This window comes from Pleurodeles waltl, chromosome 3_1 (assembly GCF_031143425.1).
Source record: "Pleurodeles waltl isolate 20211129_DDA chromosome 3_1, aPleWal1.hap1.20221129, whole genome shotgun sequence".
In the NCBI taxonomy this organism is placed as follows: domain Eukaryota; kingdom Metazoa; phylum Chordata; class Amphibia; order Caudata; family Salamandridae; genus Pleurodeles; species Pleurodeles waltl.
The window spans coordinates 2,506,913-2,533,251 of record NC_090440.1 but is presented as its reverse complement, the minus strand read 5'-3'; the positions used below and the strand labels follow the sequence as shown (position 1 = coordinate 2,533,251).

At 47.7% G+C, this 26,339-nt stretch overlaps 1 protein-coding gene across 1 annotated transcript in view; it reads left to right on the top strand.

The window, feature by feature from the left end:
• The window catches only part of LOC138283661 (zinc finger protein 1 homolog), a 129,955-nt gene that overhangs the window by 28,520 nt on the left and 75,096 nt on the right, over positions 1-26,339 (top strand). The window contains exons 2-3 of the mRNA XM_069221601.1: positions 631-725; positions 15,690-15,788. Of these exons, the coding sequence (XP_069077702.1) occupies positions 674-725; positions 15,690-15,788 (151 nt within the window). The 5' untranslated portion in view covers positions 631-673. The remainder of the gene's footprint in view (positions 1-630; positions 726-15,689; positions 15,789-26,339) is intronic.

Here is a 26,339-nt window from a genome sequence, read left to right as displayed (position 1 = left end):
CACCTGAGAAATGGGAGAGAGATGATTGGCGGGAGGTGATGAGGATACCCCTGTTTCAGAGAGTGCCCAGCACAGGAACCTCATATGAACTCCTGAACCCCTTGGCTGTTGTATTTTTTAAAGCTCAGCATACCGCTCTGAATGCGGTTAAGATTCTTCTCTATATGAAAATGTCAGTTCGTCCATCTATTCTTCTAACCAAGGAAACAGTTTATACTTTTCATGGGGTGAACAGTAGCCATTTTTATTTTGAAACCATTTTAGATTCTAAAGTTGTCAAAAACTAAAGTTAATATTATTTTAAAATATCTCACACAAGATGCAAATTATAATACAGACATACTGGAATAGATGCATTGATTGAGTTTGAGAATAGTTGATAGTAATCACCACCGACGGAGGTGATTCCACACATCTGCTTTCAACATGGCAGCAGGCTTGAGCTGATTCTGCTGCAGTGCAGATGTTCTGTATCACTTGCACCACTGCTCTGTAGCGCTACGGGTATGAAACATTTAAGGAATTAAACATGGCATAGTAGTGGTTTCATTGGTATGTTTTAGTGCTTTCAATTGGCAAGAGTTACATTCTGCTTTCTATAACATTTTATATCTGCTTCTTATTTCTCAGCTGAGACGTTGATTTGTGGGACCTCGCAGACGTCCCTTGTTTCATGGATCACTCTGGTGACAACGAAGGCGGGAGCAGCTCAGACGAGGGCTCAGGTACGTGGACATCACTCCTCAACACGCAGTGGTCTAGCGACTAGAGTTGAGAGGTAATCAGTGCATTGAGTTCAGCTTTCATCTTATTACTAGTGTGTGACCAGGTGTGTGAACAATAATCAGGGCCACTGGAATTATGCAATTGTGCGGCGATTTTTGCATAATTATGGATTGCAGCATTTGCCACATATTCTGCATATTTTAGCAACAAAAAAATTGTTTGTAACTGTTGTATTCTATTCAAAGGAATCTTAGTGGGCCGCTTAGCAACTGGGAGGAAACTGGAATGTTATGATTAGATTGTAAGGCAGGCAGTTGTTGATAAGACCTGCCAGGGTTGGATGTGTATTTCTTATCTGAAGAATAAAGAAGAAAAAGAAGCATCTGTGGTGCAGCGATTTCTTTACAGTGGCGACGAAGGATCGGATCATAAGGAATAAGACGTGGTCCAACCCTGGCAGCGGTGTACTGTGACTGGTGGTGCGAGAAAGCGCTGATCTTAATGACCATAAATTGAATGGTGGATTTTGTGATGGATTCCGAACTCGGTTTGTCAAGTTGACCGAGTTGTGGAGGTAGCGCGTTTTTTTTTTTCTTTCTTAAAGAAAAACAAAAAGAAGAAAAAAGTTTGTGCTGTTGGGTTGGCATTTTGAATGAGGCACTTACCTGAAGAGTCTCGCGGACGCTGCGCAGAGACCGGTGCCCAGTTGGATGTGACGTCAGCGGTGTTTGCGGCAAAACAAGGGAAACCTCTTGTAGAAAGAGGTCGAAGCAACAGTAAAAACATAACAACTGTAACATATTGCCTTCGACTTTTAACTTTGCAGCGCTTTCAACTTTCAACTCTGCAGTGCTGTATTTTAGTTTACTCAACGGTGACAACGGAAACAATCAGCCTGAGGACGGTGACAACGGTGACTACTTTATTTATGTATTTTTTTTTTTTTTTTCTCTTCTCTCATCATATTTCATTCGTTTTTTAGATTATTTATGGGATTATTTATGCTCATAATAGTTAAATAACTTACGTAGCAGACATGCAGTCGATTGCACCACCACCTACATTTTTGAGCATGCCTGGCGAACCAACCATGTCATGGGAAGATTGGAGGGAAGCGTTTGAAACATATTTAGAGGCTTTGGGAGGTGCCATTTTTACGGACAAAAGGAAGTTGGCTTTGTTAAAACACAATTTGGGTGTGGAAGGTAGAAAGATTTTGAAAACGTTGCCATTTGCAAATTTTGTAACGAATAATGATGGAAGGTCTGAGGATGAGGAGAATGACAGTGAGGACGATGTGTATATGAGGGCGTTGGGGGTGTTGGAGGAGCATTTTAGCAAGAAAGTAAGCATTGTTGTAGAACGCCACAAATTTTTTTCTAGGACCCAAGCGTCTCATGAATCGGTCGATCAATTTGTGTGTGCGTTACGTACGCTGGCTAAATCGTGTAGATTTAAAGACTTGCATGAAGAAATTATTAGAGATCAATTAATAAATCGTACATGTTGTTTGAAAATTCAGGAAAAGTTGTTAAATTTAAAAGATCCATCTTTGGAGGAGGCCATAGCAGTGGCTAAACGTGTTGAAAACACATCTAGGTATGTTAAGGAGTTAAGTAGAAATGATACCGAGGCTGCACTAGTACAAGCTGTAAATTCTGTGAAAATCAGCAAAAATACGACTGTAATGGATGAAAGAAAGAAATGTTTTAAATGTGGAAGCATAAAACATCTGGCATCCTCGATGAATTGTCCTGCAAGAGAGGCTAAGTGTTTCAAGTGCGACAGAAGGGGACATTTTTCGAAAATGTGTAATCAGAAAAAAAGTAAGAAATGTAAATTGTTTACAAGATGGTAATCAAGGACAACAATCGTATTCTAACGGTCAGATGTTGTGTTCCGGTGAGGAAGTGGATAACCATTTTGAAATTTTAATGCTTAATGTTTTATCCATGGAGACTGCTTATAAACCTCCTAAGTGTGCGATAAGCATAAATGGTGTCACCTTATACCATAATTGACAAAGCAACGTGGAAAGCAGTGGAGGGTGGCGAATTGGCTAAAGCGGAAGTGGATTTGATGGGTTATGGAGGCAACAACATTTCTGTGTTGGGATATTTTCAAGGGGAGGTGTTATTTAATCAAAGGCAGGCAGTATGTGATGTGTATGTGGTTGAAAATGGTCGATGTTTGTTAGGATGGAATGAACAAAGAACGCTGAAGATTGTGTTAGATCCAAATAGTGAAAGACAGGTTTTGTCAGTAGGGGAAGAGAGTTCAGAAAAATGGAGTAAGAAGTTTCCAAATCTTTTCAATAGCGAGTTAGGTTGTTTGCAGAAGTTCCAACATCGCATTGTGCTGAAAAGTGGGGCTGTTCCCAGTGTACATAAGGTCAGGAGTGTGCCGGTTGTTCTGAGAGATGCATTAAAAATTGAATTATCTAGATTATTGAGTTTGGGTGTGATTGAGAGAATTGAAGCGTCGGAATGGTTGAGTCCAGTGGTTTTGGCCCGCAAACCTAATGGCAAGATTAGAATGTGTGTAGATTTGAGGGACCTTAACAGTAATATTTGGGTAGACAGACATCCTATTCCTAATATTAATGAACTATTGAGTGGTATTCAAGGGGGAAAGGTGTACTCAACCCTAGATTTATCCAGTGCGTACCACCAAATAATGTTGCACCCAGAGTCCAGGCATCTCACGTCGTTTATAACGCCTGAGGGAGCTTTCAGATTTGTGCGCATGCCGTTTGGGCTTGCGTCTGCCTCAGCTGTTTTCCAAAGGGTTATGCAAAATCTACTGGGTGGTGTAAAGGGTGTGAGGTTTTTTCAGGATGATGTGCTAGTATGGGCAAAGGATTTACAAGAGCATGATACCATTCTGGAGAAAGTATGCCATATTCTTGAGAATGCAGGTTTGACTGTTGAGGCTAGCAAATGTAAATTTGCATGTCACAGTGTTGAGTATTTGGGCCATACTATTTCATGTAAGGGTATAACGCCCAAGGTTAATCTTATGGAAGCAATTGAGCGGGCACCTAGTCCAGTTAACAAAGATCAACTGAGATCATTCCTTGGATTAGCGGAATATTATGCTAAATTTGTGAGGAATTTCGCTGACATAGCATATCCTTTAAGAGTGTTAATGAAAAAAAATCAAAAATATATCTGGTCGGATGAGTGCCAACAAGCGTTTGATAAATTGAAGAAAAACATTATAGAAGCAGTTGAATTAAACCCTTTTGTGGCTCATTATCACACTATAATAACAACGGATGCAAGCATGTACGGGTTGGGTGCTGTACTAATGCAAGTGCATAATGGAAAGGAACGTGTGGTAGCGTTCGCTTCACGTACATTGAAGGGAGCGGAAACAACATACTCTGCTGTAGAAAAAGAAGCTCTTGCTTGTTGGTGGGGCATCACGTACTTTAAAAACTATGTGTGGGGTAGAAGTTTTGAATTACGTACAGACCACAAACCGCTTGTGGACATTTTCACTACTGCAGATGCAAGTCGTGCTTCTTCTAGGATTGCCAAGTGGTTATATAGGTTACAGGAATACACTTTCACAGTAAAATACTTGCCTGGTATAATGAATGTAAATGCGGACTGTTTGTCGAGGTTGCCATTAGAAAATGTATGTGGAGAAGAAGAGGAAGAATGGGTGGTGGCTGACCTGCAAGACATCAAGACAAAGGCTATCAGTGAGGAAGTTTGGAAGGCGGCGGTTCAGGAGGATACTGAACTTCAGGCAATAATAAGGAATTTGCATAAGTGTTGGTCTGAATTGGGTGATGAAACCAGTATGTTTTCAAATTTCAAAAGTGTGTGGTCTGAGTTGTCATTACAGAGTAATTTACTTAGGAGAGGTGATAGGTTGGTAGTGCCACATAAGTTGAGGCAGACTGTTTTAGAGATTCTACATGAGGGACATGGTGGTATGTCGGGTATGAAGAGGAAAGCCAGGGAAGATTTTTGGTGGCCAGGCATGGACAAAGAGGTTGAAAGATTTGTTAGGAATTGTGTAAGCTGTGCTTGTAGTGACAAAACACATGTGTGAGAGGACACCTGTCATTCCTGTACCTTTTCCTGTTAAACTATGGCAAAAGATAGCAATAGATGTGTGTGGCCCGTTTGATTTTGGTGATGGTGGAAAGTTTTATGCCATGGTTATGGTAGATTACCACTCCAAATGGCCAGAAGTTAGTATCGTCAAAGACACTAAAGCTGGAGTGGTGATTGAATTTTGTGAGGAAATTTGGAAAAGGGAAGGTTATCCCGAGGAGGTGGTGACTGACAATGGGACACAATTTACTTCGTTTGAGTTTGAGGACTATTTAACATTGTGTGGAGTAAACCATGTGAGGACAGCTGTGGCACATCCAAGAGAGAATGGGTTAGTAGAAAGGTTTATCAGAGTGTTGTGTGACAATATGCAACTGTCAATTCAGACTGGTTTGTGTTGGAGGACTGAAGTGAAAAACATGCTATGGAATTATCGGACGACTCCGCATTCGACGACGCGAGAAACCCCGTTTGTTTTGTTGAAGGGAAGGAAACCGTGTACCAAAGCTGTTCCTGGTTGGATGGGGAAAGCTGGTAAAAAACGTGTAAGTGTAAGGAATCTTGCATTTAGAGTGGAGGGGGTGCAAGAGAAGTATGACGAAAGTGTATTGGGAAAACCGAAGGAATGTGTGGTTGCAGTTGGGGACTGGGTGCGAACCAGAGTATGGCATGGTGGCAGGAAGGGTTTGTCAAAGTGGTCAGAAACAAAAATGGTTGGGGGAGTGAAGTGTTATAGTGTGGTTTTAAGAGACGGTAAAAGATGGAATATGGCTGATGTTGTCAGATGCAGTGAAATGGAAGTAGCTGAGTGGAAGAAGCAGGTTGGGTGTGGCCGTGGTGTCGAGGAGTCAAGAGGGGTGAGAAGGTCACAGAGAGTATTCAAGAAACCAGAATATATGAAAGATTATTATACAGCGTAGTTGTGTTTACGTGTTTTCTTGTGTTAGTTTATGTTATTTATTGTTTTTTACTTGTTGTTTTTAGATAATTTTGTTATTGTAAGAAGGGAGATATGTTGTATTCTATTCAAAGGAATCTTAGTGGGCTGCTTAGCAACTGGGAGGAAACTGGAATGTTATGATTAGATTGTAAGGCAGGCAGTTGTTGATAAGACCTGCCAGGGTTGGATGTGTATTTCTTATCTGAAGAATAAAGAAGAAAAAGAAGCATCTGTGGTGCAGCGATTTCTTTACAGTAACTCCGACTGTTCAAAAATGATTAATAATGCAGAGACACGCGCTGCTGTGCAGTGGAAGGCCCGCTGAAAACATGGACTTGTCCCCTTTTTTTTTGCTTAGTGCGATATATGAGTGTTAATCTGGCACTAATAAGGTGCAACAGATGCCCAAACCGGGTTACCAAGTTTAAAAATGATGAAATAATGAAATGCTACTACTACTTAATGTGCTGGATTATGCTGAATAATTTACCTTTTCCTGCTGCATAATTCACTCAACCCTGCCACATAATTTGGCCGTCTCCTGCTGCATAATTCCAGTGGCCCTGACAATAATGCTTATAGTAATCACTAGCTCTGTGTCTGCAAGTGCACTGAACTCCTTTCACCTTATTGCTTAAGTATGTGTGGATATGTGATACCATAATAATACTCTTTTAATATGCAGCAGTCTAGTAAGGACATTTGAAAGGTAACAGCTTTAATCTCCTTGCTAGAGTCTGCCCAGGTAAGTGAAGAGTAATACCCTTAATACACAATCTTGGAAGTCCACTTGAAGGGTATTTTTGTGTATTGAGCTCCCATTTCATGTTCTGTTTGCTGATCCTCTTCCAGAAGATGACAAACGTTATTGGTTAATGACTGCTCTCCACCTGTCTGTGCTTGTGCTCAGTGGTATGCGCTTTGTGCATGCATCAAGACCCAGTGGTATGTGGGCAGGTGTCATGGCTCAGTGGCATGCACTGTGAACATGTGTCAGGGCTCAGTGGTATGTGCTGTGAAAATGTCAGGGCCCATTGACATGCTCTGTGGACATGCGTCAAGGCTCAGTGGTATGTGCTGTGGACATACAACAAGGCTCAGTGGTGTGTACGGTGGACATGCGTCAAGGTTCAGTTGTATGCGCTGTGGAAATGTTGCACTGTGGACTTGTCAAGAATCAGTGGCATACACTGTGGGCATGCATCAGGGCTCGGTGGCATGCGCTATGGGCATGCGTCAGGGCTCAGTGGTACACGCTGTGAGTATGCGTCAAGGCTCAGTGGTATGCACTGTGGGTATGTGTAGGAGGCTGGCCTGGTTTGTAGTGGGTACCTAAGAAACTTACACCTTATACCAGATCCAGTTATCCCTTATTAGTAAAAATGTAGGCAGTGTTCTAGCAGCTTAGGCTGTCTAGAGGTAGCTGTAGCTGAGCAGCTTAGGCTGCAATAGGAGACATGCAAAGCTCCTGCAATACCACTATAATTACACAGTAATTATACACAATAAAAGACAATACTCAGTGTTACCAAAAATAAAGGTACTTTATTTTAGTGACACAAGGCCAAAAATATCTTAGAGGCAATACTCTTTCTGGAGGTAAGTATTATACACAATATATACACTAGAGACCAAAATCAGGTAAGTAAATAGTCATAGAATAGTGCAAACAGTAGAAAATACAATAGAATGCAATAGGTCTAGGGGCAACACAAACCATATACTAAGAAAGTGGAATGCGAATAGTGAATTCCCCCCTAGGCAAGTGTAGTGTGTAGAGGAGCGCTGGGAGTGTAAGAAAACACCAAAGGTAAGTAAAATACCCCACCCCAGAGCCCAGGAAAGTAGGAGTAAAGTACTGCAAGTTTCCTCAGGACACTCTACAAGTCGTGATAAGAGATTTTGCCAGAACCAAGCAAGACTGCAATCAACAAATGGTGGATTCCTGGACCTGAAGACCTATAAAGAGAGGAGACCAAGTCCAGAAGTCCCCAAAGATTCCAGGAAGGACAGGAGCCCCTGCCAACCTAGAAGATGGTGCAAAAGAGAATTCTCTGGTTGGAAGAAGACTGCAGAGGAGCACCGAAGGAGATGGCTGTGGGTTCCTGCTTCATGCAGGACGTGTCCCATGTCGAGATGTTGGATGCAGGCAATTTGCGTCGCCGTATTTGTCCAACAAGTCTTGGTTCAAGAGAGGTCGCGTTTTGCATCAAAATGGTGCTACCTGGACCCAGGAGGGACCTGGGGGCCTAAACTCAGACCGAGGAGGCAGAGGGGGCTCTCAGCACTTCAGAGAGCCCTCAGATGACCAGGCCGCACCCACGGGAGTCCCAGGATACGGGGACAAAGGAGATGCAAAATGCGGTTGGTGCAGCACAACAAAAGAAGGTCCCACGCCAACATAGAACAACTCAGCGAGTTGTGCATCGCAGGATGGAGTGCTGGGGACCTGGGCTACGCTGTGCACGAAGGGATCTTGGAAGAAGTGCACAGAAGCCTCAGGAGCTGAAGAAGACGCAGTTCACAGGGGTACTGTCGCAGCACGGGGAGGCAAGCTCTAACCTCCACCTAATTTGGACAGCTGGACCTTAGGACAGTCTGGGTCACATCGGTCCACCACCAGTGTTCCAGGGAGCACGCTCGTCGCCAGGAGAGGAGTCCCAGAGTACTGGTCATCATCGAAGAAATGTGTCTGCTGAAGCAGGGAAGTGACTCCGTCACTACACAGGAGATTCCTTTGGTTCTTCTGGTGCAGGATGAAGGTAGGGAGTCCTCAGAGCATGCACACCTTGGAAACTGTTGCAGTTACTTGCTGGAGTTGATGTTGCAGGGTCACAGTAGCCTTTCTGGATACTTTGTTGCAGTTACAGCGGTTCCTGGAGCAGTCTGCGGTTGATCCGATGGTCAGAAGTTGAAGCAGAGGATTCCTGGAGAAAACTTGCAAGCTGAATCTGAAGAGACACCCACAGGGGAGACCCCATATAGCCCTGAGAGGGGGATTGGCTACCTACCCAGGTATGCACCTATCAGGAGGGGTCTCTGACGTCACCTGCTGGCACTGGCCACTCAGAGGCCTCCAGAGTGTCCCTACACCTTGGAAAACAAGATGGCTAAGGCCAGGGACAGACTGGAAAAGCTCTGGGCCCTACCCCTGGGGTGGTGATGGACAGGTGAGTGGTCACTCCCCTTTCCTTTGTCCATTTTCGTGCCAGAGCAGGGACTGGGGGTCCCTGAACTGGTGTAGACTGGTTTATGCAAGAAGGGCACCGTTTGTGCCCTTCAAAGCATTTCCAGACGCTGTGGGAGGCTACCCCCCCCAAGCCTGTAACACCTATTTCCAAAGGGAGAGGGTGTAACACCCTCCTCCCAAAGGAAATGCATTGTTCTGCCTTCTTGGGACTGAGCTGTTCAGACCCCAGGAGGACAGAAACCTGACTGAGGGTTGGCAACAGCTAGGGCTGCAGTGCAAACCTCAGAGAGCTGGTTTGGCAGTACTGGGGGTCCATGGTGGAGCCCCCAGGATGCATGGGATTGCCCCTCACCCCTCCCCCCCCCAATAGCAGATGTGGAATGGGAGGACAATTCCATGATCTTAGACACCTCACATGGCCATATTCAGAGTTACCATTGTGAAGCTACATATTTGTATTGACAAATGTGTAGTGCTCGCGTGTAATGGTGTCCCTGCACTCACGAAGTCCGGGGAATTGGCCCAGGACAGCATGGGCGCACCTTTGCTAGTGCAAGGGTTCCCTTACACTTAGTAACTTTGCACCTAGCCTTCAGTAAATGAAGGTTAGACATATAGGTGACTTATAAGTTACTTAAATGCAGTGAAAATGGCTGTGAAATAGTGTGTGCACTATTTCACTCAGGCTGCAGTGGCATTCCTGAAGAAAGGTTTGTCTGAGCTCCTTATGGGTGGCAAAAGAAATGCTGCAGCCCATAAGGATCTCCTGGAACCCCAATGCCCTGGGTACCTAGGTACCATATACTAGGGACTTATAAGGGGGGGGTCCAGTATGCCAATTGGAATTGGAATTGGAATATGAGGACACTAAACTATATTGACTAATTTGGTAAGTAGAGAGGGCATAAGCATTGGAGTTCTGGTTAGCAGAACTTCAGTGACACAGTTAAGCACTACTGACAACGCACACATAGACCACAAACTATGAGCACTTGGGTCCTGGCTAGCAGGATCCCAGTGAGACAGGCAAAACACACTGACAAATAGGGTTTTAACTATGAGCACAGGGGTCCAGGCTAGCAGGATCCCAGTGAGACAGTAAAAACACACTGACACACACTCATAAACAGGCCAAAAGTGGGGGTAACCATGCTAGAAAGAGGCTACTTTCTCACAGTATGTGTCAAGGCTCAGTGTAATACACTGTCGACATGTGAAAAGACTCAGTGGTATGCGTTGTGGACATATTGAGAGGAGGCCTCTTTTCATATGGTTAGCCCCCCCCCACTTTTTGTCTGATGTTGATGTGTCCTAGAAGTTGTAGTGCCCATGGCACCTGCTAACCAGGTTCCCTGGGTCAGAGCTCTTTCCCTAAATCTGCTGTGATGCTTGGCACAATTGGATACACTCTTAAATATCACTGTAAGTCCCTAGTAAATGGGTACACCAGTACCCAGGGCATGGGGTATTAAGGGTAGGCCCCTGAGGGCAGCAGCACTGATTGTGCCACCCTCTAGGGCCCTTCACCCAGATGCTCCCAGCACTGCTATTGCAGGCTGAGTGTACTGGGGCAAACCTACAAAGGCAAATTCGACATGGCACAGTCCCTGTGTGCCGTGTCCACCCTACACTGCATATGTAATGGGTTAGTCACCCCTTTAGCAGGCCTTCCAGCTCTAAGGCAAGGTGCACCATACTATATGTGAGGGCATAGCTGCATGAGCAATATGCCCCACTATGTCATTGCCAAACTTGGGTCATAGTGAGTGAACAGAGCAGCCATTTTAAGTACATGTACTAGACACTGGTGAAACATGAGTTTCCCAGCTACATGATGGCCACGCTCAGGGCACCCTGGCTTGTTTGGTATCAAACAACTTAGGATGATAAACCCAAACTGGTACCAGTATTGAATTTAACCCTAAATGTACCAAGGGCTCACCTTAGAGATGCCCCCTGCAAAAGCTAACCTAACAGGCATGGTTGCCGACTAGTTCCACCCGGCAGCCGCCTCCAGACAGCCAATACTCAAACCTTGGGGGAGAGCCCTGTCTCTCTGGTTTGTAAAACAACGCCCTACCTGGGTGGGGGACCTAATACCGCCTCCCTCAGTAATGTGCACTCTCCTGGTGGTGAGAAACTTTGGTGCAGCAACCCTACACCACCCCTGACACCCCAGGACACCAAACCTGTCCTAACATACAGCCCCAGGGACAGTCATCCTGCCTTGCCCTATCACGTTTACCACACCTTATAAATAGAGAATCAAAGGCTCCACGGTTTAAATGTACTTCAGGCAGAAGTACCCAAGCTTCTGTTGTTCTGAGGTCAGGGAGGGGGAGAGATTTGCTCCCTCCACAAACCCATCTTTCTCTCCAGCAGACAGGCGGTCAGGAAGAGGTTCACTCTCTTCCTCCACTCCATCATCCGTGGCTAAGAGCATGGACAATTCCTTCCGCTCATTGTGGCTTGAGACGGTTCACATGCAGGATCCTTGAGGGGTTCCTGGGAGTCCGAAAGTCCACGAGGTAGGTGAGTTCGCTCTTGCGCTCCACCACCTCAAATGGCCCAGTCCATTTGTCCTAAAGTGCCCTAGGCACCACTGGCGCCAATACCCACACATTTTGCCCAGGCTGAAACTACACCAGAATGCCATTCTGGTCAATACCACAGTTTCATGTTTTCCTGGCTTCTAGGTTCTCATGTGTGAGAGCTCTGAAGAGGGCAGTCTGGTTTCTGAAGGCCGGCATGTAACCAAATACATCCTGGGAAGGTTTACTGGGGGCTTTCTGTAAGCCCTCCTTCACCAGACTTGAAGGTCCCCTGACAGGGTGGCCATACAGTAACTCAAAAAGACTAAATCTAAGCCCTTTTTGAGTAGACTAACAGAAGGCATGGCAAGAGGACGTCCCACTTCTGCCTCAAGTCCCTTGATCATGCCTTTTAAGGTGCAGTTGAATCTTTCAACCAGACCATTGATTTGGGAGTGGTAAGGAATGGTGAACTTATATGTTACCCCACACTCCTGCCACAGAAACTTCATATAAGTAGATATGAAGTGTTAGGACTCAGTGATATGCGCTGTAGACATGCGTCAAGGCTCAGTGGTATGCACTGTGGACATGCGCCAAGGCTCGGTGGTATGTGTTTTGGACAGGTGTTAGGGCTCAGTGGTATGCACACTGGAAATGCTTCAAGGCTCAGTGGCATGTGCTGCCCTGTGGACATCCGTCAATGCTCAGTAGCATGCGCTGCCCTGTGGACATGCGTCAATGCTCAGCAGCATGCACTGTGGACATGCGTCAAGGCTCAGTGGCATGTGTTGTGCACATGTGTCAAGGCTCAGTGGCATGCACTGTGGACATGTTTGAAGGCTCAGTGCCGTACGTTGTGGACATGCGTCAAGGCTCAGTGGTATCCGCTGTGGACATGCGTCAATGATCAGTGGTATGCACTGTGGACATGTTAGGGCTCAGTGGTATGCGCTGTTGACATGCGTCAAAGCTCAGTGGCATGCGCTGCCTTGTGGACATGCATCTAGGCTCAGTGTTGTGCACTATGGACATGTGTCTGGGCTGCGTGGTGTGCGCTGTGGACATCTGAAGGCTCAGTTGTGAGAGGAGGCCTCTTTTTGCATGGTTACCCCCCCAACACACACTTTTTGTCTGATGTTGATGTGGCCTAGAAGTTGTAGTGCTCAGAGCCCCACATTCCCTGGGTCAGAGCTCGTTCCCTAAATCTTTTGTGATGCTTGGATAAATATCACTGTAAGTCCCTAGTAAAGGGGTACACCAGTACCCAAGGCATGGGATATTAGAGGTAGGCCCCTGCGGGCAGCAGCACTGATTGTGCCACCCCCTACAGCTCTGCACCCAGCACTGCCATTTCAGGCTTAGTGTTCTGGGGCAAATCTTTGTCAACCCCCACTTTTGGTGGGAGCAAAGGCGGTAAACCACACAAAGGGTAGGAGTCTCACTGAGCATGCATCACCACTAGGGGCTTGCAGGAGAAGTGGACTCTCCATTTCCTTTTCCTCCATGTTTGATGGCAGGAAAATAGCCAATGAGGTTTAGGGTAGTGACCCTTTCCACAGGAAGTGGTCACTGTAGTGGGTGTAGCCACTCAAGGGTATGTGTCCCACACACAGATTCAGTATTTAGTAGGCTCCCCTAGACCAAGACACCAGATTCATCAGGAAGAAAAGAAGACAGCACCAAAGAACCCAACGGGACGAGAACAGAGGACCTGCTGCACCAGAAGAGGCTCCAAGACCCCTGCTTGCTGCACCAGAGTCCCGACAAGCGCTGCTGCAAAGGAGCTGACCACTGGATCAACCTCCAAAAGACCCGGAGGACCTCCAAGCTTCGCAAATAGCTCAAGATCTCCCTCCTGACTGCAGGCACCATTCAAGAAACTAAAGAAACCTACAAAGAATCATCAAACCGGTGAGGGTCACTTCACTGACCGGACGGTATCTCCGCAACCAGAAGTCGCGGCTGGACCCGACAACACACCAACGACAGCCCGGATGAGACCCAAAAGTCTGCCAAACTTGGTGGCACTGCGCCCTCCCGTGGCTGAGTTCTGCTAATACCCCCAGGTACTGGTAGTGCACGTCGGACTACAGCAAAAACAGCTCCCCCAGAGCTGCAACTGGACCAGGAGGAAGGCCCAGTCGAGGGTCTTCAGGAACACCCCAAACCTCCCACCAGAGCACCCTCATCGTCCTGCAAAGACCCCTGGAAAAAGACTTACCTCCAGCTCCAGAGTGTTCAATTGCGCACATCCTCCAAGCCCTCCTACTTGCCCTGCATCCGGCCGCCCTGAGCCCTGTATTGCGGAATCAGCTGTGTGACACGCCTCCCTAACCCCTTGTGACCTCATCAGCCCAAGGGACCCTGAAGCCCCACCTTTAACACTGCAAACCAGATCCTTTTTCAGGTGGCCCCTCCAAGTGGCCCTGTGCCTGTGCCAGGAGACTTTCCAGCACTGCTCCTGCCAGAACCGTGAGCTGCTCAAGACTCTCCAGCTGGCACGGGGTGCCCACCATCCTCATCGATCATCCTGCAACAGAAGAGACTGGTAACTCACCTGTGTGACTTTATATGCATTTTTGTAGGTGGCCTTCCATTGATTCCTATGGTGCTTAATTACGCACAGAAACACTACCTTTATTAAAATCTTGAAAAATCATAACTCAAAAAGTACTTAACATATCTTAATCATCTTGGTCTTAAACATTATATAAAAATCTGAAGTATTTTTTATAAATTTGGTCTCGAGTTATTTATTGAGTGTGTATGGAAGCATGATTGATACTGTGACCCCCTGCACAGTGTGCCTAGTTTTGCACACTACGTAGAGGGCCAACCTCCTACATCAGAGGTATGCACTGTGGGCATGCTTCAATGCTCAGTGGTATGCGCTGTGGAGATGTGTCAAGGCCCATTAGAATGTGCTGTGGGTATGCGTCAAGCCTCAGTGTTATGCGCTAAGCCTCAGTGTTATGCGCTGTGGAGGTGTGTCAAGGCTCAGGGGTATGCTCTGTGGACCTGTGTCAAGGGTCAGTGATATGCGCTGTTGACATGTGTCATGGCTCAGTGGCATGCGCTGTTGACATGTGTCAAGGCTCAGTGGCAAAGCGCTGGTGACACGTGTCAAGGCTCAGTGGCATGGGCTGTTGGCATGTGTCAAGGCTCAGGGGCATGCGCTGTGGACATGTGTCCAGGCTCAGTGGTATGCGCTGTGGACATACCTCAAGGCTCAGTGGCATGCGGTGTGGACATGTATCAAGGATCAGACGTATACACAGTGAACATGCGTCAAGGCTCAGTGGCATGCACTGTGGACGTGTCAAGGCTCAGTGGCATGCACCGTGGGCATGTGTCCGGGCTCAGTGGCATGTACTGTGGACATACATCAAGGCTCATTGGTATGCGCTCTGGACATGCATCAAGACTCAGTGGTATGCCCTGCGCTGTGGACATCAGTCAAGGCTCCGTGATATGCACTGTGGACGTGTCAAGGCTCAGTGGTATGTGCTGTGGACATGCATCAAGTCTCTGGTATGAGCTGTAGAGATGCATCAAGGCTCACTGGTATGCGTTGTAGACATGCATCAAGCTTCAGTGGTATGCGGTGTGGACATGTATCAAGGCTCAGTGGTATGCGCTGTAGACGTGCGTCAAGGCTCAGCGGCATGCACTGTGGACATGTGTCAAGGGTCAGTGGCATGTGCTGTGCACGTGTCAAGGCTCAGTGGTTTGCGCTGGACATGTCAAGGCTCAGTGGTAGGCACTGTAGACATGCGTCAAGGCTCAGCGGTATGCGCTGTGAACATGTGTCAAGGCTCAGTGGCATGCACTGTGGACGTGTCACGGCTCAGTGGTATGTACTGTGGGCATGTGTCAGGGCTCAGTGGCATGTGCTGTGGACATACATCAAGACTCAGTTGTATGCGCTGTGGACATGCGCCAAGGCTCAGTGGAATGCACTGCACTGTGGACATGCGTCAAGGCTCAGTGGAATGCACTGCTCTGTGGAGATGCGTCAAGGCTCAGTGGTGTGTGCTGTAGACATGCGTCAAGGCTCAGTGGCATGAGATCACTCAAGCTTTACAGTCTGTTGGTGTGTTTTGTTTAGAGAAGAAACAATGTACCATGGGGTTCTGTACTTCTTCAGCTGTCTTTAAGGAGCACTGTTCTGTGGCACACTTTATTTCTAGGTATTTCTCGCTGACCAGTATTTTTTCTTTTGCTAACAGAATACAAGCTTTTTTCTATCATCGTTAAAGAAGAGAGCAACATATTTCCCCTGGACCATCCAGAGTGTGGACTAAGTGATGGCAGCGATAGCCCCAAGGGTGAGTCAGTTTGGTCTGAAGGGTTGTGGGCTTGGATGCATCTCACTGAATGCTTTGAGGAATGAATGAAAGGTGCTGCTCACAAAAGCATTTTGGAGAACTTAAAGTAATATACACTGTTATGGGCCTTGTGAATTGGCCCCAAAATATTGGGAACGTGAATATTTAGGGACTAATCATATACAGTGAGAACAGATACAAAGGACTGTGCAATCTTTTGACTTTCATCCATATTGGAGTGGAGCGTTTCAGAGCTGATTCATAGACATATAAGTGTATCTAAAAGTGTACTTAGAAAGTTATACTTTCCATACCCATAAACACTTTTATGACTCAGCCCCCTGGTGTTTACACGTGGGATACTGTTTTATTGTTGGTTAATCAACCATTAAAAAAATACAAATATTTATAAAATATGGCAAAACAGAATATCTATACCCTCGTCTAGCTCATGTTATTCAGACCTGGTACTTACAGTCTCAACTATATGCACTCTTTGCACCCTTAAAAAACGAATGACCTATTAATTCTTCAGTGCTCCACCACAGCAGACTGTATCCTAGAACAGTCCCATTTGCCTCACCACACTTCCACCCTGAGAAGTAAACTAGCATTAGACGCAGTAATAGCCATAACAGAAATACAAAAACAAATCAAACTAATAAACTTAGAAATGTTTAAAAACTTGCTTACACACTCTGACAGGGTGGCCGTATGTGTAGAAATGAAAGGGCAGTCAGTGGAATGAGGCAGAGGAAGGAGTGGTGGGTGGAATGTGTGACTTGGGGTCTGATTTAGACCCTGGCGGAGGGAATACTGCCTAAGGTTTGTGACCCAATAAACTGAATCAGGCTCCTAGTAATGACTCTAGACTGCATTCAAGGCCCTCGCTCCTTCGCCCACCATGCCACCGCAGACCGGAACTGGTCATAAGCAAATCAGTCTTAATCCTGATCCAGTAGGAACAGTGCAGCCCAAACTCCCAGGGCAGGTCCCATCTGAAGGGAAACGGAAGCCCCCAGGACTGATTTTATCCTGTTTGGGCCTCTTCTTTAGGGTGAGCTTGAGTATGTCGCTTGTTAAAAAGAATTCAAGGGCGAGAAACAAAGGATTAAATACATGTTATTTTGTATAAACACAGCACATATAGGGGGTCATTCTGACCCCGGCGGTCATGGACCGCCGGGGCCAGGGTTGGCGGGAGCACCGCCAACAGGCTGGCGGTGCCCCGCAGGGCATTCTGACCGCGGCGGTTTTGCCGCGGTCAGAAGTGGAAAACCGGCGGTCTCCCGCCGGTTTTCCGCTGCCCTTAAGAATCCTCCATGGCGGCGCAGCTCGCTGCGCCGCCATGGGGATTCTGACAGCCCATACTGCCATCCTGTTCCTGGCGGTTCGCCCGCCAGGAACAGGATGGCGGTATGGGTTGTCGTGGGGCCCCTGGGGGCCCCTGCAGTGCCCATGCCAATGGCATGGGCACTGCAGGGGCCCCCGTAAGAGGGCCCCACTTTGTATTTCAGTGTCTGCTTTGCAGACACTGAAATACGCGACGGGTGCCACTGCACCCGTCGCACCTTCCCACTCCACCGGCTCAATTCTGAGCCGGCGTCCTCGTGGGAAGGTGTTTTGCACTGGGCTGGCGGGTGGCCATTTGGCGGTCGCCCGCCAGCCCAGTGCAAAACCCAAAATACCCTCAGCGGTCTTTCGACCGCGGAGCGGTATTTTGGAGGGGGGAACTCTGGCGGGCGGCCTCCGCCGCCCGCCAGGGTGAGAATCACCCCCATAGTTTGCAGCTCAAGCACCAACCAGTGAATGAAAGGCAAATTTTTCTGATGCTAACCGTAACCCTGCTTGGATAAAGGCAGGATGAAGGAATTTAATTAGGTCTTAAATTAATAATAAACAAATCAGCAGTATATGCAGTAGTGATTCCTGTGCCACGGGACAGAATCAACATCTGTGCTCAAGGCACACATTACCTTGAAGACCCTGTGCACCTGAGCAAGAGCTGGTGTAAAAGTCGAAACCAAAGGTATCACTTCCTTGCCCACAAGTCAAACACAGATGCAGATATCCAACAGCCACATAACTCCCCCTCTAGCTTGTGAACACAATCATGCAGTAACGAGTGCACAGCATCTTTTATTTCAGTATTAGACATTCTGGTCTTTACAACTGAAATACTCTGGGTCTTTTACTGGCTGTGTAAGTAAAATTAAAAGTGTTATATCAAGGCTTGTTCTAACTGAATACAAACCCAGCTCTAGGCTAATGTAATCCTCATTTACTGGAACAATTAAGGAAAGATGGCAAAACCCACCTTGTCATAATCTTCCAACCACTCAAGACGGTATCCTTCCGTCCTCTGCGACGCTGCTGTGAATGTGCTGCTGTGTGGGCTCCCCACGGGTCGCTGGGGGATCACAGATACTGATAATGGCTTGATCACTGGGTCTCTAAGGATCACCTGCAAACCACGGTTGCTGCTCATGGAATGAGGGTACAGGGACAGTAAAGGGGGCGCGACTATGTGCATAATGTGAACTGAGGCCACTCAGTGAGCACCAGCGAAGCCGCGTGGATACAACTTGGGCTAAATCAGATTAAGTAAGAAGGAGCTGCCGTGTACATTACAACGTCCACATGTGGGTGACAAGAACTTAAAACAGCCAAAGAAAGGCCAAAACAAACTGGATTGCAAAAATAATTTTAACAGAAATTTAGTGATAGACTCCCTCTTGTAATTATCTCCAGCATGGGGCCAGCTTTGTAGTGGAAGTATCAGACGAGGCGATAACTGACCTAGAGGATCTGAGCTTGGCCCAGAGCCTACATAGCGGAGGTGTATAAAAGGTACTAATGAATTCTTCGCTCTCAGTGCAGGTGACGCCATCCACCAGTGATGTTTGGTCTACAAGGGCGACAGCTGCGTGTCCAAATAAAAACCTCCTAGAGTTAGATTTACCACGGAGGAGGACATACATTCAGCTGGCCTGGTAGGCACTTACACAGATACTTTGACACCACTGGCCGTCGAACGTAAGCCACTGGCTCAGAATCCCACTCTGACTGGACCAGATGGAACCACAGAATCCCAGTTTGTAATTCACAGTACCCCACATATGGTAGCGGCCCACAGAGCTTCTGTCACTGCTGAAAAATCTGTCTCATCTATTACAAATCTACAATAAATATTCTCCGATCCAGTGAAATTGATCAAGTAAGGTTTGTGAAATATTCAGATAGTTCTCATAATATTACTCAATTCATTGTAACATTTCCTGTGGTGAGTGGAGGTTATTTGTATTAGGGGGGTGACCTCTTTTGAAATATTGCCCCCGGCTGATCACAAGACTAAGTAGAAAGATTGGTGAGAGATCTTTAATGCCCGCTCCTTCTGTTGTGGGCTCCTTTGTTTACAGCTGCAACAATGGAACCCGCTTGTAGGAAAATGGCTCCCTGTTACAGTTACCTCCCACTCTTTTCCTGATATTGATACTGACTTGAATCAGAAGTGTGTTGGGACCCTGCTAACCAGGCCTTAGCACCAGTGTTCTTTCACTAAAAAGGTACCATTGTTTCCACAATTGGCACACCCCTGGCACCCAGATAAGTCCCTTGTAAAATATACCAGTGGTACCAAGGGCCCTGTGACCAGGGAAGGTCCCTAAGGGTTGCATCATGTGTTGTGCCACCATAAGGGACTTCTCCCCTAACATATGCACACTGCCAGTGCAGATTGTATGTGTGGGTGAGGAAAAAAAGGCAAAGTCGACATGGCATCCCCCTCAGGGTGCCATGCCCACAACCCACTGCCTGTGGCATAGGTAAGTCACCCCTCTAGCAGGCCTTACAGGCCTAAGGCTGGGTGCACTATACCACAGGTGAGTTGTAAGTGCAGGGTAGCCGTATTAAGTATATTGTCTGGGAGTATGTCAGAACAAACTCCACAATTCCATAATGGCTACACTGAATACTGGGAAGTTTGGTATCAAACTTCTCAGAATATTCAACCCACACTGATGCCAGTGCTGGATTTATTACAAAATGCACACTGAGGGCATCTTAGAGATGTCCCCTGTATTTTACCCAATCCTTCAGAGCAGGACTGACTGGTCTGTGCCAGGCTGTCACTGAGACGAGTTTCTGACTGTAGGAAGTTGGCTCTGTATGTGCTATTTCAAAGTAAGGAATAGCATGCACAGAGTCCAAGGGTTCCCCTTAGAGGTAAAATAGTGGTAAAAATAGATAATACTAATGCTCTATTTTGTGGTAGTGTGGTCGAGCAGTAGGCTTATCCAAGGAGTAGTGTTAAGCATTTGTTGTACATACACATAGACAATAAATGAGGTACACACACTCAGAGACAAATCCAGCCAATAGGTTTTGTTATAGAAAAATATCTTTTCTTAGTTTATTTTAAGAACCACAGGTTCAAATTTAACATGTAATATCTTGTTTGAAAGGTATTGCAGGTAAGTACATTAGGAACTTTGAATCATTTCAATTGCATGTATACTTTTCAAGTTATTCACAAATCGCTACTTTAAAAGTGGACACTTAGTGCAATTTTCACAGTTCCTGGGGGAGGTAAGTTTTTGTTAGTTTTACCAGGTAAGTAAGACACTTACAGGGTTCAGTTCTTGGTCCAAGGTAGCCCACCGTTGGGGGTTCAGAGCAACCCCAAAGTCACCACACCAGCAGCTCAGGGCCGGTCAGGTGCAGAGTTCAAAGTGGTGCCCAAAACGCATAGGCTAGAATGGAGAGAAGGGGGTGCCCCGGTTCCGGTCTGCTTGCAGGTAAGTACCCGCGTCTTCGGAGGGCAGACCAGGGGGGTTTTGTAGGGCACCGGGGGGGACACAAGCCCACACAGAAATTTCACCCTCAGCAGCGCGGGGGCGGCCGGGTGCAGTGTAGAAACAAGCGTCGGGTTTGCAATGTTAGTCTATGAGAGATCAACGGATCTCTTCAGCGCTGCAGGCAGGCAAGGGGGGGCTTCCTCGGGGAAACCTCCACTTGGGCAAGGGAGAGGGACTCCTTGGGGTCACTTCTCCAGTGAAAGTCCGGTCCTTCAGGTCCTGGGGGCTGCGGGTGCAGGGTCTTTTCCAGGCGTCGGGACTTAGGTTTCAGAGAGTCGCGGTCAGGGGAAGCCTCGGGATTCCCTCTGCAGGCGGCGCTGTGGGGGCTCAGGGGGGACAGGTTTTGGTACTCACAGTCGGAGAGTAGTCCGGGGGTCCTCCCTGAGGTGTTGGTTCTCCACCAGCCGAGTCGGGGTCGCCGGGTGCAGTGTTGCAAGTCTCACGCTTCTTGCGGGGAGTTGCAGGGTCTTTAAAGCTGCTCCTTGAAACGAAGTTGCAGTCTTTTTGGAGCAGGTCCGCTGTCCTCGGGTGTTTCTTGTCTTTTTAGAAGCAGGGCAGTCCTCAGAGGAGTCAGAGGTCGCTGGTCCCTTGGAAGGCGTCGCTGGAGCAGAGTTCTTTGGAAGGCAGGAGACAGGCCGGTGAGTTTCTGGAGCCAAGGCAGTTGTCGTCTTCTAGTCTTCCTCTGCAGGGGTTTTCAGCTAGGCAGTCCTTCTTCTTGTAGTTGCAGGAATCTAATTTTCTAGGGTTCAGGGTAGCCCTTAAATACTAAATTTAAGGGCGTGTTTAGGTCTGGGGGGTTAGTAGCCAATGGCTACTAGCCCTGAGGGTGGGTACACCCTCTTTGTGCCTCCTCCCAAGGGGAGGGGGGGTCACAATCCTAACCCTATTGGGGGAATCCTCCATCTGCAAGATGGAGGATTTCTAAAAGTTAGAGTCACCTCAGCTCAGGACACCTTAGGGGCTGTCCTGACTGGCCAGTGACTCCTCCTTGTTGCTTTCTTTGTTCCCTCCAGCCTTGCCGCCAAAAGTGGGGGCCGTGGCCGGAGGGGGCGGGCAATTCCACTAAGCTGGAGTGCCCTGCTGGGCTGTGACAAAGGGGTGAGCCTTTGAGGGTCACCGCCAGGTGTTACAGCTCCTGCCTGGGGGAGGTGTTAGCATCTCCACCCAGTGCAGGCTTTGTTACTGGCCTCAGAGTGACAAAGGCACTCTCCCCATGGGGCCAGCAACATGTCTCTAGTGTGGCAGGCTGCTGGAACTAGTCAGCCTACACAGACAGTCGGTTAAGTTTCAGGGGGCACCTCTAAGGTGCCCTCTGGGGTGTATTTTGCAATAAAATGTACACTGGCATCAGTGTGCATTTATTGTGCTGAGAAGTTTGATACCAAACTTCCCAGTTTTCAGTGTAGCCATTATGGTGCTGTGGAGTTCGTGTTTGACAGACTCCCAGACCATATACTCTTATGGCTTCCCTGCACTTACAATGTCTAAGGTTTTGTTTAGACACTGTAGGGGTACCATGCTCATGCACTGGTACCCTCACCTATGGTATAGTGCACCCTGCCTTAGGGCTGTAAGGCCTGCTAGAGGGGTGTCTTACCTATACTGCATAGGCAGTGAGAGGCTGGCATGGCACCCTGAGGGGAGTGCCATGTCGACTTACTCGTTTTGTCCTCACTAGCACACACAAGCTGGCAAGCAGTGTGTCTGTGCTGAGTGAGAGGTCTCCAGGGTGGCATAAGACATGCTGCAGCCCTTAGAGACCTTCCTTGGCATCAGGGCCCTTGGTACTAGGAGTACCAGTTACAAGGGACTTATCTGGATGCCAGGGTCTGCCAATTGTGGATACAAAAGTACAGGTTAGGGAAAGAACACTGGTTAGCAGGCCTCAGCACACTTTCAATTGTAAACATAGCATCAGCAAAGGCAAAAAGTCAGGGGGCAACCATGCCAAGGAGGCATTTCCTTACACAACCCCCCCCCAAACGAAAGAGGATGAGACTAACCTTTCCCAAGAGAGTCTTCATTTTCTAAGTGGAAGAACCTGGAAAGGCCATCTGCATTGGCATGGGCAGTCCCAGGTCTGTGTTCCACTATAAAGTCCATTCCCTGTAGGGAGATGGACCACCTCAACAGTTTAGGATTTTCACCTTTCATTTGCATCAGCCATTTGAGAGGTCTGTGGTCAGTTTGAACTAGGAAGTGAGTCCCAAAGAGGTATGGTCTCAGCTTCTTCAGGGACCAAACCACAGCAAAGGCCTCCCTCTCAATGGCACTCCAACGCTGCTCCCTGGGGAGTAACCTCCTGCTAATGAAAGCAACAGGCTGGTCAAGGCCATCATCATTTGTTTGGGACAGAACTGCCCCTATCCCATGTTCAGAGGCATCTGTCTGCACAATGAACTGCTTAGAATAATCTGGAGCTTTGAGAACTGGTGCTCAGCACATTGCTTGTTTCAGGGTGTCAAAGGCCTGTTGGCATTCCACAGTCCAGTTCACTTTCTTGGGCATTTTCTTGGAGGTGAGTTCAGTGAGGGCTGTCACAATGGATCCATATCCCTTCACAAACCTCCTGTAATACCCAGTCAAGCCAAGGAATGCCCTGACTTGAGTCTGGGTTTTTGGAGCTACCCAGTCCAGAATAGTCTGGATCTTGGGTTGGAGTGGCTGAACTTGGCCTCCACCTACAAGGTGGCCCAAGTAAACCACAGTTCCCTGCCCTATCTGGCATTTGGATGCCTTGATAGAGAGGCCTGCAGATTGCAGAGCCTTCAAAACCTTCTTCAGGTGGACCAGGTGATCCTGCCAGGTGGAGCTAAAGACAGCAATATCATCAAGATAAGCTGTGCTAAAGGACTCCAAGCCAGCAAGGACTTGATTCACCAACCTTTGGAAGGTGGCAGGGGCATTCTTTAAACCAAAGGGCATAACAGTAAACTGATAATGCCCATCAGGTGTGGAGAGTGCTGTTTTCTCTTTTGCTCCAGGTGCCATTTTTATTTGCCAGTACCCTGCTGTCAAGTCAAAGGTACTTAAGAATTTGGCAGCACCTAATTTATCTATGAGCTCATCAGCTCTAGGAATTGGATGAGCATCTGTCTTGGTGACAGAATTGAGCCCTCTGTAGTCCACACAAAACCTCATCTCTTTCTTTCCTTCTTTGGTGTGAGGTTTGGGGACTAAGACCACTGGGCTAGCCCAGGGGCTGTCAGAGCGCTCAATTACTCCCAATTCCAGCATCTTGTGGACTTCCACCTTGATGCTTTCCTTAACATGGTCAGACTGTCTAAAGATTTTGTTTTTGACAGGCATGCTGTCTCCTGTGTCCACATCATGGGTACACAGGTGTGTCTGACCAGGGGTTAAGGAGAAGAGTTCAGGAAACTGTTGTAGGACTCTCCTACAATCAGCTTGCTGTTGGCCAGAGAGGGTGTCTGAGTAGATCACTCCATCTACTGAGCCATCTTTTGGGTCTGATGACAGAAGATCAGGGAGAGGTTCACTCTCTGCCTCCTGATCCTCATCTGTTACCATCAACAGATTCACATCAGCCCTGTCATGGAAGAGCTTAAGGCGGTTCACATGGATCACCCTCTTGGGGCTCCTGCTTGTGCCCAGGTCCACCAGGTAGGTGACCCGACTCTTCCTTTCTAGCACTGGGTAAGGGCCACTCCATTTGTCCTGGAGTGCCCTGGGAGCCACAGGCTCCAGAACCCAGACTTGTTGCCCTGGTTGGAACTCCACCAGTGCAGCCTTTTGGTCATACCAAAACTTCTGGAGCTGTTGGCTGGCCTCAAGGTTTTTGGTTGCCTTTTCCATGTACTCTGCCATTCTAGAGCGAAGGCCAAGTACATAGTCCACTATGTCTTGTTTAGGCTCATGAAGAGGTCTCTCCCAGCCTTCTTTAACAAGAGCAAGTGGTCCCCTTACAGGGTGACCAAACAGAAGTTCAAAGGGTGAGAATCCTACTCCCTTCTGTGGCACCTCTCTGTAAGCGAAAAGCAGACATGGCAAGAGGACATCCCATCTCCTTTTGAGTTTTTCTGGGAGCCCCATGATCATGCCTTTTAATGTCTTGTTGAATCTCTCAACTAAGCCATTAGTTTGTGGATGGTATGGTGTAGTGAATTTGTAAGTCACTCCACACTCATTCCACATGTGTTTTAGGTATGCTGACATGAAGTTGGTACCTCTGTCAGACACCACCTCCTTAGGGAAACCCACTCTGGTAAAGATACCAATGAGGGCCTTGGCTACTGCAGGGGCAGTAGTCGACCTAAGGGGAATAGCTTCAGGATACCTAGTAGCATGATCCACTACTACTAGGATGTACATATTTCCTGAGGCTGTGGGAGGTTCTAGTGGACCAACTATGTCCACACCCACTCTTTCAAAGGGGACCCCCACCACTGGAAGTGGAATGAGGGGGGCCTTTGGGTGCCCACCTGTCTTACCACTGGATTGACAGGTGGGGCAGGAGAGGCAAAACTCCTTAACCTTCTGGGACATATTGGGCCAGTAGAAGTGGTTGACTAACCTCTCCCACGTCTTGGTTTGTCCCAAATGCCCAGCAAGGGGAATATCATGGGCCAAGGTCAGAATAAACTCTCTGAACGACTGAGGCACTACCACTCTCCTAGTGGCACCAGGTTTGGGGTCTCTGGCCTCAGTGTACAGGAGTCCATCTTCCCAATAGACCCTATGTGTTCCATTTTTCTTGCCCTTGGACTCTTCAGCAGCTTGCTGCCTAAGGCCTTCAAGAGAGGGACAGGTTTCTTGTCCCTTACACAGCTCCTCCCTTGAGGGTCCCCCTGGGCCTAAGAGCTCAACCTGATAAGTTTCAAGCTCCAAAGGCTCCGTTCCCTCAGAGGGCAGAACTTCTTCCTGAGAAGAGAGGTTCTCTTTTTCTGACTGTGTTGCAGTTGGTTTCCCAACTGACTTTCCTTTTCTCTTGGTAGGCTGGGCCATTTTTCCAGACTCCAGCTCTACTTTTTCACCCTGTGCCTTGCATTGTGCTCTTGTTTTTACACACACCAGTTCAGGGATACCCAGCATGGCTGCATGGGTTTTTAGTTCTACCTCAGCCCATGCTGAGGACTCCAGGTCATTTCCAAGCAGACAGTCTACTGGGATGTTTGAGGAGACCACCACCTGTTTCAGGCCATTGACCCCTCCCCATTCTAAAGTTACCATTGCCATGGGATGTGCTTTAGTTTGATTGTCAGCATTGGTGACTGTATAAGTTTTTCCAGTCAGGTATTGGCCAGGGGAAACCAGTTTCTCTGTCACCATGGTGACACTGGCACCTGTATCCCTCAGGCCCTCTACACTTGTCCCATTAATAAAGAGCTGCTGCCTGTATTTTTGCATGTTAGGCGGCCAGGCAGCTAGTGTGGCTAACTCCACCCCACCCTCAGAGACTAGAGTAGCTTCAGTGTGGACCCTGATTTGCTCTGGGCACACTGTTGATCCCACTTGGAGACTAGCCATTCCAGTGTTACCTGGATTGGAGTTTGGAGTGGGACTTTTCTTGGGACAGGCCTTGTCTCCAGTTTGGTGTCCAGACTGACTACAGTTTCGACACCAGGCCTTTTTGGGATCAAAGTTTTTACCCTTGTACCCAGGATTGTTTTGTGAAGAGGCTCTGGGCCCACCCTCCTGTGCAGGTTTTTGGGGGCCTTTAGAAGACTCTTGACTA